Source organism: Cajanus cajan, chromosome 4 (genome assembly GCF_000230855.2).
Source record: "Cajanus cajan strain Asha chromosome 4, NIPB_CcT2T_4, whole genome shotgun sequence".
Classification (NCBI taxonomy): Eukaryota; Viridiplantae; Streptophyta; class Magnoliopsida; order Fabales; family Fabaceae; genus Cajanus; species Cajanus cajan.
In genome coordinates this window covers 63652506-63670656 of record NC_138520.1, presented here as the reverse complement: position 1 = coordinate 63670656, position 18151 = coordinate 63652506, and the positions used below count along the sequence as shown (strand labels likewise).

The window sequence follows — 18151 nt, the reverse complement described above, 5'->3', positions numbered from 1 at the left end:
CAGGATTAGATCGAGAATTGGTAGAGCATAGGCTACCCATGATCCCTGGAAAGAAACCTGTGAAGCAAAGCCCTCGAAGATTCGCTCGTGAAGTAATCGAGAAAATCAAGGAAGAAATCGAGAGATTACTAAAAGCAAAATTCATCAAAACTTCAAGATATGCTGAGTGGATATCGAATGTCGTGCCTGTTATAAAAAAGAATGGGAAACTCAGAGTATGCATCGATTTTTGAGATCTTAATGCAGCAACCCCCAAAGATGAATATCTTATGCCCATTGCTGAAACTATGATAGACGCTGTTGCAGGTAATGAAATTATGAGTTTACTAGATGGTTATTCTGGATATAACCAAATTTATATTGCAGCTAATGATGTATCGAAAACTTCTTTTCGATGTCCAGGTGCTTTAGGCGTCTATGAATGGGTGATGATGCCATTCCGATTAAAAAACGCAGGTGCCACTTATCAGAGGGCAATGAATTTAATATTCCATGATTTAATTGGTAAGTTTGTACAAGTATATATTGATTATATAATTGTTAGATCGAAACAAAAGGAGGATCACTTAAGCCATTTAAAATTATCTTTCAAGAGAATGAGAAAACATGGTTTAAAAATGAATCCACTAAAATGTGCTTTTGGTGTTACAGCGGGAGAATTTCTGGGGTTTGTCATACACCAGAAAGGGATTGAAGTAAATCGAAACAAGACAAAAGCTGTCATGGAAACTAAACCTCTGACGAACAAGAAAGAACTCCAGTCTCTCCTAGGTAAAGTAAACTTTCTGAGAAGATTTATATCAAACTTGTCTGGTAAAACTAAAGTATTTTCTCCTCTACTACGTTTAAAAAAGGAGCAAGAATTTCGATGGAATGAAGAGCACCAGAAAGCGTTCAATGAAATCAAAGTTTATTTGGCTCATCCTCCAGTGCTTGCACCACTCTCTAAAGGGAAGCAACTGAAGTTGTACATTTCAGCTAGCGATTCGACTATTGCGGGCATGCTGGCGCAAGATGATGATAATGGCATCGAAAGAGTCATTTATTATTTAAGTCGAATGTTAGTAGGGACAGAAATTAGATATACTCCTTTAGAGAAATTATGTTTGAGTCTTTATGTTGCTTGTACAAAGTTGAAATATTACATTAGGCCTTGTGATGTTGTAATATTTTGTCGAAGTAATGTGATCAAGTATATGTTGTGTAAACCTGTTTTACATTCTCAAATTGGCAAATGGGCACTTGCGTTAACTGAATATTCGTTAACTTTCGAGCTGTTAAAAGCAACTAATGGTCAAATAATTGCAGACTTTCTTGCAAATCACTCGAAAGAAACTGAAGAAGTTATTTACTTAACCACTAAGTCTTGGCAATTATTTTTCGATGGCTCGAAACACGAATTAGGCACTGGGATAGGTCTTTTAATCATTTCTCTCGAAGGGTTCCCAACTAAATTATCATTTAAAACATACAAGGGATACTCGAACAATGAAACCGAGTATCAGACACTAATAACGGGACTCGAAATTCTTAAAGAGTTAGGTGCTAGGAACATATCAATTCGAGGTGATTCACAACTGGTCATCAAACAACTAACTCAAGAGTACAAGTGTTTAAGCAAAAAATTAATTGAATTTAAAACTCGAGCTGTGTAGTTACTTAACGCGTTTGATGAATTTCAGTTACAACATATTTCTCGAGACTTGAATATCATCGCGAATGAATTGGCTCAGATGGCATCAGGGTATAAAATAAGTAAGGAATGTCTCGAGTATCTGATTCATACCGAAAACGAATTGATAGGCCATCTAGAGGTTCTAAGTGTTGGTTCTTCGAGTCAACAAGATTGGAGAAGCAAATTGGTCGAATACTTGCAAAATCCCAATTTGAAGGTCGAAAGAAAAATCAAACTCCAATCCCTCAATTATGTCTTGCTGAATAATGAATTATATAAAAGAGGTTTCGATGGAGTTTTATTGCCTTGGAAGTCATGAAAGTTATATAGCTATGGCAGAAATACACGAAGGCATCTGTGGAGCACATCAAGCAGGTGAAAAGATGAAATGGGTTTTGTCGAGGAAAGGTTTTTATTGGCCAACTATGATTAAAGATTGCATCGAATTCGCAAAAAGTTGTGAAGAATGTCAAAGACATGGACCAATACAAAAGGTACCTGCAAGTGAATTACATTCAATTATTAAGCCTTGGCCATTCCGAGGCTGGGTAATCGATATAATAGGGCAAATACGTCCGCCTTAATCGAAAAATCATAAATATATATTGGTTGCCATAAATTATTTCACAAAATGGGTTGAAGCAATTCCCCTGAAAGAAGTTGAGCAAAAAGACATAATTGATTTTGTCGAAGATCACATTATAACGAGGTTTGGAATTCTCCAAACAATTACTACTGATCAAGGCACCGTATTTACGGGTCGAAAAGTTGCTCAATATGCTGAATCTCGAGGAATTAAATTGATGACCTCAACGCCATATTATGCGCAAGCAAATGGTCAAGTAGAGGCTGCTAATAAAGTGGTGATTGGTTTAATAAAGAAACATATCTCGGGCAAGCCTCGAAATTGGCATGAAACTCTTGTTCAAGTATTATGGGCTTATAGAAATTCTCCAAGAGATGCTACAAAAACTACCCCATATAAACTGGTGTATGGACACGAGGCTATTCTTCCTATAGATATTAATTTGCAAGCAATTCATATACAGAAACAAAATGAATTACCTATTGAGGATTATTGGAATTTAATGTATGATGAATTGATTTCTTTAGACGAAGAAAGATTGATTGCATTGCAAAACCTTGTTCAACAAAAAGAAAAAGTCGAGAAATCATACAATAAGAGGGTCAAAATACAACGGTTCCGAGTTGGGGACTTGGTGTTAAAAGTGATCCTTCCCATAGACCAGAAATCTCGATACTTAGGGAAGTGGTCTTATAATTGGGAAGGCCCCTTTGTGGTCGAGCAAGTATATTCAAAAAATGCATACGTTATTAAAGAGATAAATTCGAATATAAGCAAAGTAATGAACGGAAAATACTTAAAGTACTTTCATAAAAGGGCAGAATATTAATTGTTCAATACAGACCAAAAATAAATCAAAAGGAATCAAAGATCGAGAAAGAGAAAGTTAATGATTACAGAACTTGGACTTAAAATCTTTATAAGCTTGATAGGCCTTGTCCAAATTCTGCCTTCGAGAAGAACACTGAGCCTCTAGATGTTTCTTTTGTTCCAAGGTCTTCGCAAGCTTGGAAGATATGAGCTTGCCTTCCTCCTTAAGTCTTGTTTGACGTTGCTTGATTTCTTGGCTTTGAACTTTTATAGCATCCTTCTTCAAGCGAGTTTTATCTAGTTCATGTTGCAAAGCCTCAATAGTTCTTTCTATATCTCCCTCATCTTTTTGCAATTTTTGCAAAGCAGAAATCATTTCTTCTGTTGATTTCTTGATAGAAATCAATTCATAACGGAGGTTCTCAAGCTTGGCACGATCCCCTTCACTTTCGATCTCGACCTGGGCTACTTCTTGGAATGTAGTGGACCATTGAGCTCGAAGGTCCCATGCGAGGCTAAACGGTTTGATAAATTCCTGTAGCTCGAAATGGACCTCAGAAGGAAGATCCAAATAAGACAACAGATCTTCCACCATCTGCCCCACTTCTATCTTAAACTCAGGAATGAGAAAGGCTTGATCGAGATCTTCAACATATGCTTTCGATCGGAAGGAGTCGAGCAAAGGTTGATAAGATGGTGTCTCAGAATCTTGCTCGACAACTTTTTATTTTTCTTTCTCCGACCCAGATGGCCCACTCGTCCAGTTGTCCAGAACCTGGAAGATGCTTTCGATATCCTTATCCTCTTCATTAAAGAAGCTCATCAAATCCAAATCTATGGAAGGAATTGAGGAAAGGGCTTGGACAGAAGAGGCGGCACCTCCTTGAGTTGAGGGGGAAGCAGTGAAAGGTCGTGGTGACTCAGTCAAACCTGTACAAAAGAAAAGAAATATATAAGATGGTCTCATTAAGAGTCATGATAAGAGTGTAAAGTCGAAAGAAATATACACTTGTTTGGACTCAAGGGAGGTTGTAGCTCGAAAGAAGGTTCACCTTGGGCAGAGTCTTACAAGGTCTCCATATTCGCCAAGGTTTCTAACTGGGGAATTTTATCCTCCTCAACCTTAGAAGGAATTTCTATCGAATCAGCAACGTTCGATTGGGGGGTGATCAACTGCAAACAAACGATACGATCAGAGAAAAGGTTGAAGTTCACAAAAATGAAAACTGGGAAAATACAAACCTGTTGAGATGCCCCAGTAGCATGAAGAAGGTCTTTCGACATTTCCCGAGAGGAGTCGATTTGGATAACTTCGACGCCCTATTATGAATAAGTATCTTAGGAAAGTCGAAGGAAGAAGGAAACGTGAGGAAATGTAATCGAAAATCAAAACAAAAGTACCTTGGGAAATGACTTCATTGCATCTTGAAGAAGTTTCTCACCAGAGGGCTTCTGAGGTTTCTTGGAAAGCGGAATTACTAACTTTCCCTTGCCTTTATCCTTTTTTTTCGTGGTCGAGACCTGAAATTGGAAGACACATTCTTTTTAAGACTCGAAATAAAGAGTAACGAAAAATATAAAGGCAAAGTAATGTACTTATAGTCTTGGTGCTGCCCGAGTCAACCTTTTGTACCTTTTGTTTTTTCGAGGTTTCAATACTCTGCAATGTAAGAACCAGAAAAGGTAGTGAAATAAATGCTAGAAGTCCGATTAAAGGGCAAATTCGAAAAGAATTGTACCTTAAAACGTAGAGAAACCTTGTCAGCAGCTGTCTTCCTTTTTCGACCTTGTAATGATGATCCCTTGGCATCATCATTATCATCACTCTCCCAATCGGGATTTTGTTCATTGTGTTGTAGGACACACTGGGAAATGGCAGTTGTATAACACAGCATAGAAAAGATGAGATAAGTACAATGAAGAATTCGAGAATTTTCCTTGGTTATAGTCATTTACTAGGGGGGATTTGTGTTATCGACCCAACATAGTGGCCACCATCTTCTTCGAGGAAAATCGTACAGGGAACATTTCGCGTAAGTAACTCGATTCTTTACAGGGACTACTTTATGCTCGAGGTAAAATGGGTCGAGTGTTTTTACCCAAGGGGGGTAAGACAAATACTTTGCTAAACCAAAAAGAGCATTTGGAAGAGGAGGTATATTTTTAGGACAATTTTTCGAAATCAGTTTTCCCTCGAGGATTCATTACCTTTTTTGAGCGGATGTTCCTCTGTACCATTTTTGATAGAGAGACAAATGCATCGAAGATGGTTCGACTAATGTTGTCGGGTCGATAACAGACTTTAAAGAATTGCTCGAATTGATAAATAATATTTCGATTCTTGAAAGTACCTGATTGTTTGGGGCCCTGTGAAGAAGAGAGAGGGGAATTGATCAGCTTCTTCAAAAAATTATCGAAGGAGAGAAGTTTATCTACATAATACTGATACCACCATCGAAGGTAGCATCTGGAAACTAAGAAGGAAGGTGAGAAACTGCATGGTGTGAGTTTAAGTTCTTTGTCGGGACGCAAAATAAACTCCCGAACCTCCTCATAATTCCCGGTTTCGACGCAAATATCAGCATCAATACTTTCTTTCCGTCGAAGGGGAAGAGGTTTCATTTGACAAAGACCAAATTGTCGAGCAAACAATTGAGGTTAGTAAGGATAAAATTCTAACATCTTTTTGTCTCATACTGGAAAAGATGACATCCCAAGACAAGAATCCAAACCAGATCTCAGTCAAATCTGGAGTTATAGTTCCAACCTGGTTATTCTGTCGAAGCCAGGATGGGCCGGCCAAAGTAAGTCGAATAAAAGGGGCCAAATCTTCACTAAAGTCTTTAAAGCTGAGAATCGTGTTTATATATGTAGCAAAATTATCGATCAAACGCTTTCGAGGGGTCAAAGTGGTCAAGCGGGCACCCTCAAGTTCACAAGACAGAGTAAAGGTCGAAGCAAGGGAAAGCTTTTTCTCGAGGATGGCATTTAGCCATAGTTGAAGCAACCATAATGGGCTAGAAAGATTTCGAGGACCAGATTCGTTAAATAGGCTTTCCGAAGCTTCGTCGAGGCAGGTATATAAAGAGGCTAACAAAAGCTTGCTTAAACAAATCTTCTTTTTTAAATGTAAGGCCTGAGCGAGAGTATAGTAGTATTTTGGCACTTGAAGAGAGGGGGTACAAAAAACGCAGGCAGATAACCAGTACAATAAAAAGGCAATATGTTTAGAAGTCGAAACGGGGGTCCCAGGTTGCCCTACGTGTGCGTTAATGAAAGCTAGATATGTCTTCTTATCCCATGTGATGGAAAGCTCTTTAATCGAAATCTCTTCCTCGAAGACATCAGGGTAAAACCTATCTCCTAAAGGGGTCAAACCAGTTATTGCAGCAATATCCAATAAGGTAGGGCAAACGAACCCACAGGGAAACTCGAAGGCTCGCGTCTCTCTATTCCAGAAGAAAATTGCAGACAGGAGCATTTGGGGGTCAAACAAATGTAAGTCAAATTTTGCAAGCTGGATGAACTCGAATATACCAGTTTCGACCCATGAAGAACTCATTGCATTTTCCACACGAAGTAACCATTGTAGATGCCTATCTTTGACGGGGGGAAAGGCCCTAAAAATCTTGGTAGTATCTTTAAGTAAAGAAAGATCTATTTCTGGTGAATGAATAAAGGGTAGAGTGGACGATTCCTCAGGTAGTAGAGTATTACCAAATTTTTTCTTATTTTGACCAATAAACGGCCCTAGAAAAGCATGCATACTACCATTCTCAAGAGAAAAGGGAATAAGTACCTGAGAATTATAAATCTTGAGGCTGGCTTCCTCCATGCCAGGAATGGGTACAAAGGTCTCATTGCTCTCAGGGATAGTGCAAACTTGCGCATTGCTCATTAACAAAGGAATAGACTGAGTAGAGGTTGCAGTCGCCATTACAGCAAGGGATGTTGCAGTGGCCAACGTAGGAGATGATGTAGAAGCCACATTAGGAGAAGACGCAGAAGCCATGGTTGGAGAGGATGCAGAGGCCAAGACCGGGGAGACTACGATGCCACAGCAGCAGAAGACGATGCAGCAGAAGAAGCCATTAATAAACACAAGCAAGAAGTATATGAACGAATGGATGAAAGAAGAATGAGAAGGCCAAAGATCAAGAACCAGAGGAAGAACTGAGCAAGGAAGCTTAGGCGCGAAGGAAGAAAAGCACAGAATGGTAAAAGTGATTTGACTCTAGGGTAAAAAATAGGGTTTTAACGTGTTGATGGGCCTAAAGTGAAACGGTTTTGGTAAAATAATTCAAAATTGAAATTGAAATTCATAACAGCCGCCAAAACGGTCATTATCATAAGACAAATTTATGGAGTCACGTGAGCACACGCCGCCAGGGTAATCAATGTCCCATCAAACGGTCATTTGCATTAAATATGGGATCAGAGTAGGTTTTCATCGAAGAAATATCGAGTCACTAGTTGATGTCATTCGTGAAAAGTCAAAAATAACTCTTAATAGGAATTCCAATCTCTCTGGTTACTAGGTGTATCAAGATTGAATTCCTAGGGGGGCATTTGTTAGGGCTGCTCGAAGATCCAGTAAATCGAAAAGCATATTCAGGAGCTTTAAGAAGTATCAAAAATGCAAGTTGTTCGCATTCGAAATATAGTCGAATACATTAATCAAATCGAATCGATAAGTACTCGAAAAAGAGATGGAAGTTACTGAAGATTTATCAGGTGATTGAGTAGTTATAATGGAGCGGTTAAAGAAAATGAGTCGAAAGGATAAAAAACACGTGGAAGGAACGGTTATGAGAAGTTATACTTTAAAACACGTGTTTTGATATGGAGAGCAGTTACACGCCCACGACCCATGCATACAAAAGATAACTGCTCTCGAGAGTCTCTATAAATAAGCAAAGCTTAGCCTTTCACAAAGTCGGAAAAACTCATACTATTAGAACTAAATTCTCAAGCACTCTCCGCCTACGCATATGACTTTCGTGCACATAATCATTTTTTGGTATGACTAATTCTCGGCCACTTTTCTCTTGCTTTTTAGGAGTAGAATTAGTGTAGTTCTCTTAGTTTATCTCTTTTAATCCATGAAGTTATATTACTTAGGCATTGTAATTCTGGAACAGTATGCAAGTTGAACCATGATTTGTATTGCAAATATTTCAATTATCCATTCTGTTCATCTTAGTATTTATATGTCTAGAAATTATTGCTTGTTAATTATTGAAGAATCTTTATAAACAAGTAATTACTAAATCTGCCTACTCCATTTTCTGTTCTTAAATTAAATACCTAAATTGAAACCATTTACGTGCTAGTTCGAATATAAAGGGTCCACGAATGAATTTCATCGTAAACACATGCATACTATCATGTAAATGAAGGGAAGCTTGAACCTAGATCTAGGAAAGGTTTGTTCATGGGTTATGGAGATGGAGTGAAAGGGTATAGAATCTGGTCACCTTCTGAAAAGAAGATTATTCTTAGTAGAGATGTTATTTTTGATGAATCCCACATGTTTCACCCGAGATTGGAGTTTTCTGTTACAGGAAAGATAGACAATGCATTCAAACAAGTGGAGGCTGAAACTACTTCAAGTACAACTCAGAACAAGGAGTTAGAAGATGAAGCATTCGAAAATTCTCAAGAAGAACAAAGCAAAGATAATGATGTTGATCAGCAAGAGGCAACTTTAAGGACTCAATCTGAAACCGAGCCTAGTCAATGACCTCGAAGGCAATACAAACCCCCTATGAGATATGGTTTTGAAGACATGGTTGCCTATGCTTTACATGTAGTAGAAGAAGTGGACTCACCCGAGCCTACCACCTACAAGGAAGCTCTAAATCATGAAGATTCAGAGAAATGGATCCTTGCCATGGGTCATGAGGAAATGGAATCACTTCAGAAGAATCAAACCTGGAAGCTTATCAAGCCACCTAAGGGAAGACATGTTGTTGGATGCAAATGGATATTCAAAAGGAAATATGGAATTCCTGGTATTGAAACAGTAAGGTACAAAGCACGTTTAGTTGCTAAAGGGTTCAGCCAAAAGGAAAGTGTGGACTACAACGAAATTTTCTCACCTGTTGTGAGACATACCTCCATAAGAGTTCTGTTGGCCCTTGTAGCTTGTCAAGACCTAGAACTTGAGCAATTAGATGTGAAGACAGCTTTCTTACATGGAAAGCTAGAAGAAGATATATTAATGAAACAGTCAGAGGGTTTTGTGAGTCAAGGAAAAGAGGACTATGTTTGTCAGCTGCAAAGATCTCTATATGGGTTAAAGCAATCACCTAGACAATGGTACAAAAGGTTTGACAGCTTTATGATCAACAAAGGGTTCAAGAGGAGCCCCTATGACTGCTGCGTTTATAACAACAAGGTGGAGGATGGGTCTATGATATATCTTCTACTCTATGTAGATGATATGCTGATAGCTGCCCGAGACACAAATGCTATACAAAATCTGAAGACTCTCCTAAATGGAGAATTTGATATGAAGGACTTAGGAGCTGCCAAGAAGATCCTAGGGATGGAAATCTACCGTGATAGGACTCAAAAGAAGGTTTTCTTGTCACAAAAGGAATACATACAAAAAATCTTGCTTCGTTTTGGAATGAACAATGCAAAACCCTTAAACACTCCTTTGTCAACCAAAGAGAGATTATCAGCTATTTTTCAGACTCAATCTCAAACTGACTTGGATTATATGTCACGAGTACCTTATGCAAGTGCTGTAGGGAGTCTAATGTATGCCATGGTATGCACAAGACCTGATCTTGCTTATGCAGTCAGTGTTGTGAGCAGGTATCTGAATCAACCACAGAAAGAACATTGGAAAGCTGTCAAGAGGATATTCTGGTACTTGAGAGGAACACTAGACATTGGACTCATTTATGGAACCTGCACAAATTGTCACCTGGCAGGATACTCAGATGCAGATTATGCTGCTGATTTGGATGGAAGGAAATCAATCACAGGTTATGCATTCACTCTTCGAAACTGTTTGGTGAGTTGGAAAGCCACATTACAACCTTCTGTTGCTCTATCTACAACAGAAGCAGAGTATATGGCTTTGACAGAAGCTGCAAAAGAGGGGATATGGCTGAAAGAACTGGTAACTGATTTAGGCATCATTCAAGAGTGTGCTCTGATTTTTTGTGATAGCTTAAGTGCTATATGTCTAGCAAAGGATTAGGTTCATCATGAAAGGACTAAACACATTGATGTGCGGTACCATTTCATTCGAACTGAGAAAAGGATTAAGGTTCAAAAGATTGATTCAAAAAACATAATCCTGCTGACATGTTTACAAAGCCTATCCCTAAAAGCAAGTTTATGCACTGCCTGGACTTACTTAATGTTGACTGTTGGAAATAGCCTTTTTTTGTGGCAGGTGGCAACAGAGTTTATTTCTAAGATCATGAAGATATTTGTTTCAAAGAAGGTTCAAACGCAAGGTGGAGATTTGTTGAAAAGATTGCTTTTTGAACCTATCCTACTTTCTTATAATACTTGTTATCTTTTGGTCTGTCAGATATCTCTTTCGGGTCTGGGTTTCTTATATATAAGGAGGCCTTGCATTTGTAATATACACTTAACTTGATACTATTGAAATAAAGACTGATTTGCTGGCCCCGTGGATGTTGCCCAATTTCGATCAAGGGTGAACCACGTTAATCTCTTGGTGTGATTCTTCCTTTCTCATTTTTCTGTTTTTCTTTTCAATTGGTTTTTTGTTTCTTGGTTCTCTATTCTTGCCTGTTTGTTCTTTTACTCTGTACAGTTACAACACTTACATATATATTAAAAAATACATTTTTCATTGCGTATAAGCAAAATCACGAGTAAAGTAACCAAAAATGAACTACAACGACAGATTCATAATAACATTTTTGGAAAAAGGGAACACAGAAGGTAAGCAACTTTCTCCATACTAAATAATTAATCTCTCCATCAAGGAAATTCCACATCAAGCTTCAAATGATGTTGCGAGTTGCAATAATAGCTTCAACACAGAATGTGCAAAATAGTTCTTTCAAAGAGTCTTGTATTAGTTTTTATACAAATAAAATTATTTTTAATATATATTAGTTTTAATTTATAAAAAAAAAATCGTAAAAGTGTTTACGGATAAGTTTTTAAAAATGTAAATCTCAGACAACTTCCTTATATACAAGCATTTTGTTACATTATTGTATCATCTTATAATGTACTACACAGCGGGTTGTGGTTTTATTTTCAATTCCAATTAACCAAATATCCAAACAAAATATGATGAATGCTACTTCCTGCAACCGATGGCAACTTAATTGTTTGTGCTTTACCGATAAATGCTAGATGCAGAAGTATGCAAACTGTACTGCCAATAAGAATTGAAATTTTGAAGAAAAAAATTGTTAAAGAGAGCTACATATTTCAAACTGGGAATGAAAATAGTCTTGCAACAAATTATCATCGTAAAATTACCTTGTTAACAACAACCATGATAAAAAAGTTCCTACTACTTTGATTTAATAATTCATAGAGAAAGGAAGAGGGCGAAGATATATATCAAGAACCAAATATTTCAGCTGATTTAAGTTGAGATTGTAGATTGAAAAGAAAATAGTTCCATGGTCAAACCATGATGAAATAGCATTCAGCTAATGCATGCACACACAGTGCATGAAGTTGGAAGAAAATATAAGAAACCCGTTATAGACAGAGAATGAGAGAGTCTGGGAATTGGGATGTGTACCTATTTTTCTTTTCTAAGCTTTCGAATACCTCGTGGGGAAGCAAAAGGGTATATATTCCTATGCATAGTTGTGAAGGTTAACATTGGCAATCCATGGAGGTTGGTACTTAGAGCATGTTTGGAACCAGGTCAGGGACATGATTTTTCACGTCAAATGAGAAGCAGCTTACATAGTTTTTGCATTTGTTTGGACTTTAAACGTGTAGAGAGAGTGTAGATATGCGTTTTTGATGTAGTTCCAAACAGACACTTGATGAGTTGAAAAGATACCACAGACTCCACTCCGTGTATAGCATTTTTGCTTACAACTCCTCAGATCTCTACAATAGCTGGGACAAAATTAAGGTCATGCAACAATTGGATTGCCTTATAATACTAAGGAAGTGATTGAGCTGAGGGTTTAGGAAAGAGTCTTAGAGAAAGTGGATAATAGGTCTAATTCAACTTCAATTAAAAAATAAGTTTGAGCTTAACTCAATTCTACAAAATCTATTTGTAAAATGTAAATTGCTTTTCACTTGTACCTATGATTATCTCACTAATTGGTGTATCTCTTACCATGAGAGTGACAGAAAGAAAAGAGAGAAACATATGTGATAGTTCCTCACTCTTGTGCTATGATACCATAAAAACTAGAGAATGTGTTTTTGAATTCACACTTCTGAATTGAATTACATCATCACCATGCATATATAGGCTTACAGAATTAACAAACTAGTCCTATTTAATGTTAAACAAACAGAAGATGAACATTATCTTAATAGAAAGGCATAACTGCTAGATTTCAAATTTAAATAGAAGATTGTATCAAATCTATTATAATTTATTAACTAATCTGCTATAATCAATTAGATAGAATTACTAACGTAATAGAATGAAACGGACAAAAAAATATAGTGCTATATAAGTATGTTAGCAAACTCTGAAAAAACAAAAGTATGTTCGCAATAGATTCTTTGCTGTCAGAAAAATAATACAGTTTTAATACAATCCTTCTAAGACATGTTAATATTGATTAAAATTTATCAAAAACTACTAAATTAGAAGAAAAAATTATTAAATAATAAATGAGACTCACAAATTTTATAACTTTAATTTTAATAACTTTTTTTAAAAAAATAGTACCGTATTTAAAAGTGTGTTATTAATAATTTTTCTATAAAAAAGTTACATAACTAATATAAGTTATAACTATTTGGGGGAGCTTTACGATGTCAAGACCTCTCCTATATAACATTTTTCGTGTTATAAAGGGAAGGGGAATCATAAGGACGAACACTAGTTTAGGAATAAAACCTCACTTTCACTGTTACAAAGATGCAAGTATAACTAGTTTTCTTTATAGAAAAAATAATGTCAATTTAGTTTATCGACCATAAAAAGTATTAAATTGAAACTGTTATTTTTGCGTGCTTAATATAACTGTAAGAACTATAAATTGATACAGTTTTCATGATTGTGGGATTAAACTAATAACAATTTTGTTATGAAGTGACTTGATTATAATAATTTATAATTGAAGAATTTAATTGATTTTGTTTTTTTCAAATGACTATATTATTATCATATATCAATTTCCATGTATATATATATATATATAGACTAAATTTAAATTGAGGTCACGATTGTTAAATGATTAAAGTGATATCACTTATATCTTTAAATACTTAAAAGGATTTATTTTTATTTTTGTTGCACCATTTTTCAGAAGCTTCTCTTAAGAGGTTAATTAATAAATTCCACTATTGCAATTCTTCCTGCAGTTAGCGTGATAAGCATGACAAATAAAATTGTTATTAAGGTTCAACTTAAATCCCGAGCCTGAGACACATTATTATTATGGAAATAAAAGACATTTGTACCTCTCTACATGTAATTAGTGGGATAATTTATTATGTTGTTACTTGCTTGCTAATAAGTAATATTTCAAGAATTTAATTTGACCAGTTCATCAACAAATGCGGTACAATTTTTTTCTTCTCCTGTTATAGCATGCGTTTTCATATAAAATTTACGAATGAGATCAATTTAGACACATGTTTCACTTCAATAAGTTGTTTCATTCAATTATGGAAAAAAAAAAAAAAAGGATAAGTTTCTTTCTCTCTTTTTTTTCTTGCCATAAATATCTTCGGTCTATTTGTCAAACATTAAATGTGATCACATTATTATAATTTTCACAATTTTTGTTTGTATACGCTGAAAATTAAATACAAATTTTTTATTAAATAAATTATTTTCACAATATATAATTGCAAAATACTTAACTATTACGTAAACACAACATATTTAATAATTAACTTGTGATATAAATTAATTGAAGATATTAGCATTTTTTTAACGTTATAATTAACTTTGGGATAAATTCAGTAATATTATGTAACAACAAAAATTAACTCACTCCTCAAAGCATCAAAGACATTTAGGGGGGTTAGAATTACCTTAAAAGAAATAATTACATGTCCACTAACCAAAATCCAAATCGTGGCCTACTAGTCAAGTTAGACAAAGCATTGGGTTACGAGCCTCTTTTTTTCCATCACATACTTTCTTTATCTCTTATCTTCTCCACCGTATAGCAACATGCTGAGATGTTTTTCTCTTGCTTTTTTGACTTTTGCGGCAAACTCGGTGATAATGGAGCTTTACAAACTGTATTGAAAAGGGAGAAAGCATAAATCTCAGACTTGGTAATTGAAATTGGATGAATTTGATTCTTTCTATATATCACAGTGGGACAATACAATGATCTTGTGCGTTGAGCAACAATCATTAGCTTCTAATAATTTCTGTCTACCCGATCAATGGGATTGGAGCTTTGTACCCTTCAAAGTGCTTCTGTTTTGGACTTCTTACCAAGCTTACTAGCTAGCTTCACTACTTCATTTCACAAACCTTCATTTTTTTCCCTTCTATTCTTTTTGTCCATTTTGTGTGCCCTAATTAATTGAATAATGATCATTACACATCTTTCTTAATCATTTGTTGGTGCTAAATATCTATCATAGAAAGAAAGTAGTAATTAATATATGTCGCCTCAACTGTTTATTAGACAAAATTTAGATTCAATTCTTTGTTTTTTTTTATAGATATAATTGATATTATTCTTTAATTAAAGTTAAAATTTTATCTTAATAATATATATTTACATTTAATACAAATTTCATAAATACATATTTACACATGCTATTGAATAAAACATCAACTCTAATTTAAAAAAAAAAACAATTGTATCTAAATTTTATCTTAATTTATTTCATATTCACCTAAATAATTAATTAAGAGAGACAAGGTGGAATTATTTGTAGATGTCGGTCTTTCTTATTTTATTTCATGTATTACGCACAATATTTTAATGATGGAAATTGAAGGAGAGAAAGTGTTAAAAATACTGTATAAAGAAAGTTTTGCGTACGAAATTAATGGGCCGGCAAACTATACTGTTATTCATACGAAATTTGAATTAGATTGTTTATCAAAAAAATCAAATTAATTTTGTTATTCATATAACTTTGGGTAGTTATAGCATTACGCTATCGTTTTCAATTTCAGTTTCTTTTCATCAAATTCTTGTTCTGTATGCACTCCGAAACAAAAGTCCTATACTTTTGTCCCATCTGTTTTCTTATTATTATTATTATTATTATTATTATTATTATTATTATTATTATTATTATTATTATTATTATTATTATTATTATTATTTGTAAGTTTGTCCTAATAATATATAGACAAAGTTTGGCCATGTAAGGCATTTCCAAGTTATAAACCCAAGATAGAAAAAGATACCCGTGCTAATTAAACAGACAAGAATTACTATAAGATTGAATTTAGATATTTTAAAGTTATGGTACGAGCTTTTAAATTTTATTTAATCGAAGTGTAATTATTTTTTTAAAAAAATGTTGATTAATATGTGGGACAGGCTATATTAATTCAATTTTTAATATTCAAACTATTAATTTTATCCAGGAAAATAAAAATTTAAGAGAGACGTGTTTAAATATGCTAACATTTAATATGATGTGGAACTATATATCATTTCCACTGCAAACAAATATAGATCCCATTACACAAGACATAAAAAGATTTAGTATTAGAAATTAATTGTCTATATTAAAAATATATATCTAGTACCTCAATTTCATACTTGTTCGGACAGGAATTTTAGGGCCTACAAATATCTTCAATGAGTACTTATATATCTTAATCTGGACCACTAGCCATGTTTTTATTAAATGATATATATTTTCATTTTAATGTGTTTCTTTATAAATTAGTGAAGTAAAAGTATTGTCTTAATACTAAAACCATTTGTGTGCAAAATTAATAAGACAAGAAAGTAAATAAAAGACATATTATCTAACACGTTTCTAATAATCTACAAGACTAGAACTGTAATTATTTGGATACTAAATTAGAATTCGACCCAAGTCAAGTTAAACAAAGTTATCATGAGCGACAAATACTTTTATGTTTTTAATTTAGTTATATTTTCAAGAACTCAAACTTAATACTTTCATTTAATTAAGTTAGAGCCACTATGCTAATTAGTTACATGTTTCAAAATAGTGTAACATTGTACTTTCTTAAATTATAAGTGTATAACAGTTGGTCTCGGAAGAATTCAGGTATAGAAGGTGAATCTTGAAGAATGAATTTATAAGTTTATAACTCCATAATTCTATAGAGAAGTTAGTGAAGAGGGCTTTGATTTTCAAAGATTTTCTTCTCCTTTCTAGACTTCCCAAAGATTAGTAGGTTGGGGGTCTTATTGATGATTCAAAACTGTTGGAGTTGAAGATCATCTTCATAGTAGTGTCGATGCGAAGCTTATGGGTTGCTCAGGGTTCATTCTTCTTCTTTTCCTCGTTTCTCTTCAACTCTAAGGTAAAGGAAGTTATAACTTTAATCTTGCTAGATTGTGGTGTTGCATGTGTCTTGAATCCTGTTGAATGCATGAGGAGGGTATGCATGATTGGCAGTAGGTATATTATTCTATGGAAATCTCAGTGTTCTTGGTGAAGAAGGAAAGATTTTATGATTTGATTTGTGTGTTGTTGTTGCATGTCTCATTTTCTTCTATTCATGGGTTGCATGGTGTAATAAGTAGAAGATTTTGAGTTCACATGCATGTATTGTTGTATAGGTTGAGAGGGTTTGAATTTGTTCTTAAGTCGCTAGATTTTCTTGAAATCATGCATATTTTTTGGGCTTGTTCTCTCAAAGCGTCCAAAGTGGGTCACTCAAAGCAAGTAAGTGAGAACATTCAAAGTTGCTCTTTGACTTGAATTTCTTAGAGTGAACTTTTGTCGCTCCTAACAAGTTGTTGGTCACTCCAAGCAACTTATTGGTTGCTTCGAGCGAGATATTGATAACTCTAAACTAGCTGATGGTAGCTTTGAGCTAGCTATTGGTAGCTTCAAGCTAGTTGTTAGTATTTCCAAACTAGTTGTTGGTATCTCTAAGCCAATTAATGGTAGCTCCAAGCTAATTGATGGTAGCTTTGAGCTAACTAATGGTAGCTCCAAGCTAGTTGATGGTAGCTCTAAGCTAGTTGTTTGTAGTTCTAAGTGAGTTGTTGGGCACTTCGAGCCAACTATTGCTAGTTGATGATAACTCTAAGCTAGCTATTGGTAGCTCTAAGCCAATTGTTGGTAGCTCCAAGCTAGTTATGGTAGCTTAGAGCTAGCTAGTGATATTTCTAAGCGAGTTGTTAGGCACTTTGAGCGAATTCTAGTCACTCTAAATGAGTTCTAGTTTGAAGCATCTATTTCCCCTTTTAATTTGTAATATTCTTCATATATCTTATTGTGTTGGTTATTTTACATGATGGGTGATGATGATTCAAGCTCGTGCAACATATATTGATTTATGATGATGTATAATGGTGATCTAGGTTATTTTAAAGTTGATTGTAAGTTGATTTTGTTTGAAGTTGCTAAGTTGTTTAGATATATGGTGTTGTGATACATGTATCCATTAAGATACATAAAAAAATTAGAGGAGAGAAAATTTGTCTTCTAAAGTCTTCATATCTTATAGTGAGTAGGCTCCTGAATGGAAAGGTGTTTTAAGGTGTCTCTTCTAGGATTTATGTGAAACAATATGGAGGTTGGGTTGATCCATATTATAGTTGAAGTGGCCATTGAGTAAGGGAAGGTTGCGAATTGAATGTTGTTTATAAATACTTATTGTTTGTTGCATCGATTCATCATTACATGATTGAATTGGTGAAAAATTATGAATTGAACATGTATGTGGTAGTTGTATCTATTACATGTGTATGTTGATATATGTTGTTAGTTCTTCATACATTGAT

General features: G+C 34.7%; 1 protein-coding gene across 1 annotated transcript; it reads left to right on the top strand.

Moving 5' to 3' along the window:
* Positions 1-269: 269 nt before the first annotated feature.
* Positions 270-3090, top strand: LOC145957451 (uncharacterized). Its single transcript, XM_083073710.1, has 4 exons — positions 270-306; positions 367-504; positions 652-999; positions 2318-3090. Exons 1-4 carry the CDS (start codon positions 270-272, stop codon positions 3088-3090), a joined length of 1296 nt encoding a protein of 431 aa, XP_082929836.1.
* The last annotated feature ends 15061 nt before the right edge of the window (positions 3091-18151 follow it).

Bases quoted from the DNA above. Each gene is read 5' to 3' on its own strand.
- LOC145957451 (XM_083073710.1), top strand. From the start codon at position 270: ATGCCCATTGCTGAAACTATGATAGACGCTGTTGCAG. The intron at 307-366 runs GTAATGAAATTA...TTTATATTGCAG, and splicing joins TATGATAGACGCTGTTGCAG to CTAATGATGTATCGAAAACT. The intron at 1,000-2,317 runs GCATGCTGGCGC...AATGGGTTGAAG, and splicing joins TAGCGATTCGACTATTGCGG to CAATTCCCCTGAAAGAAGTT.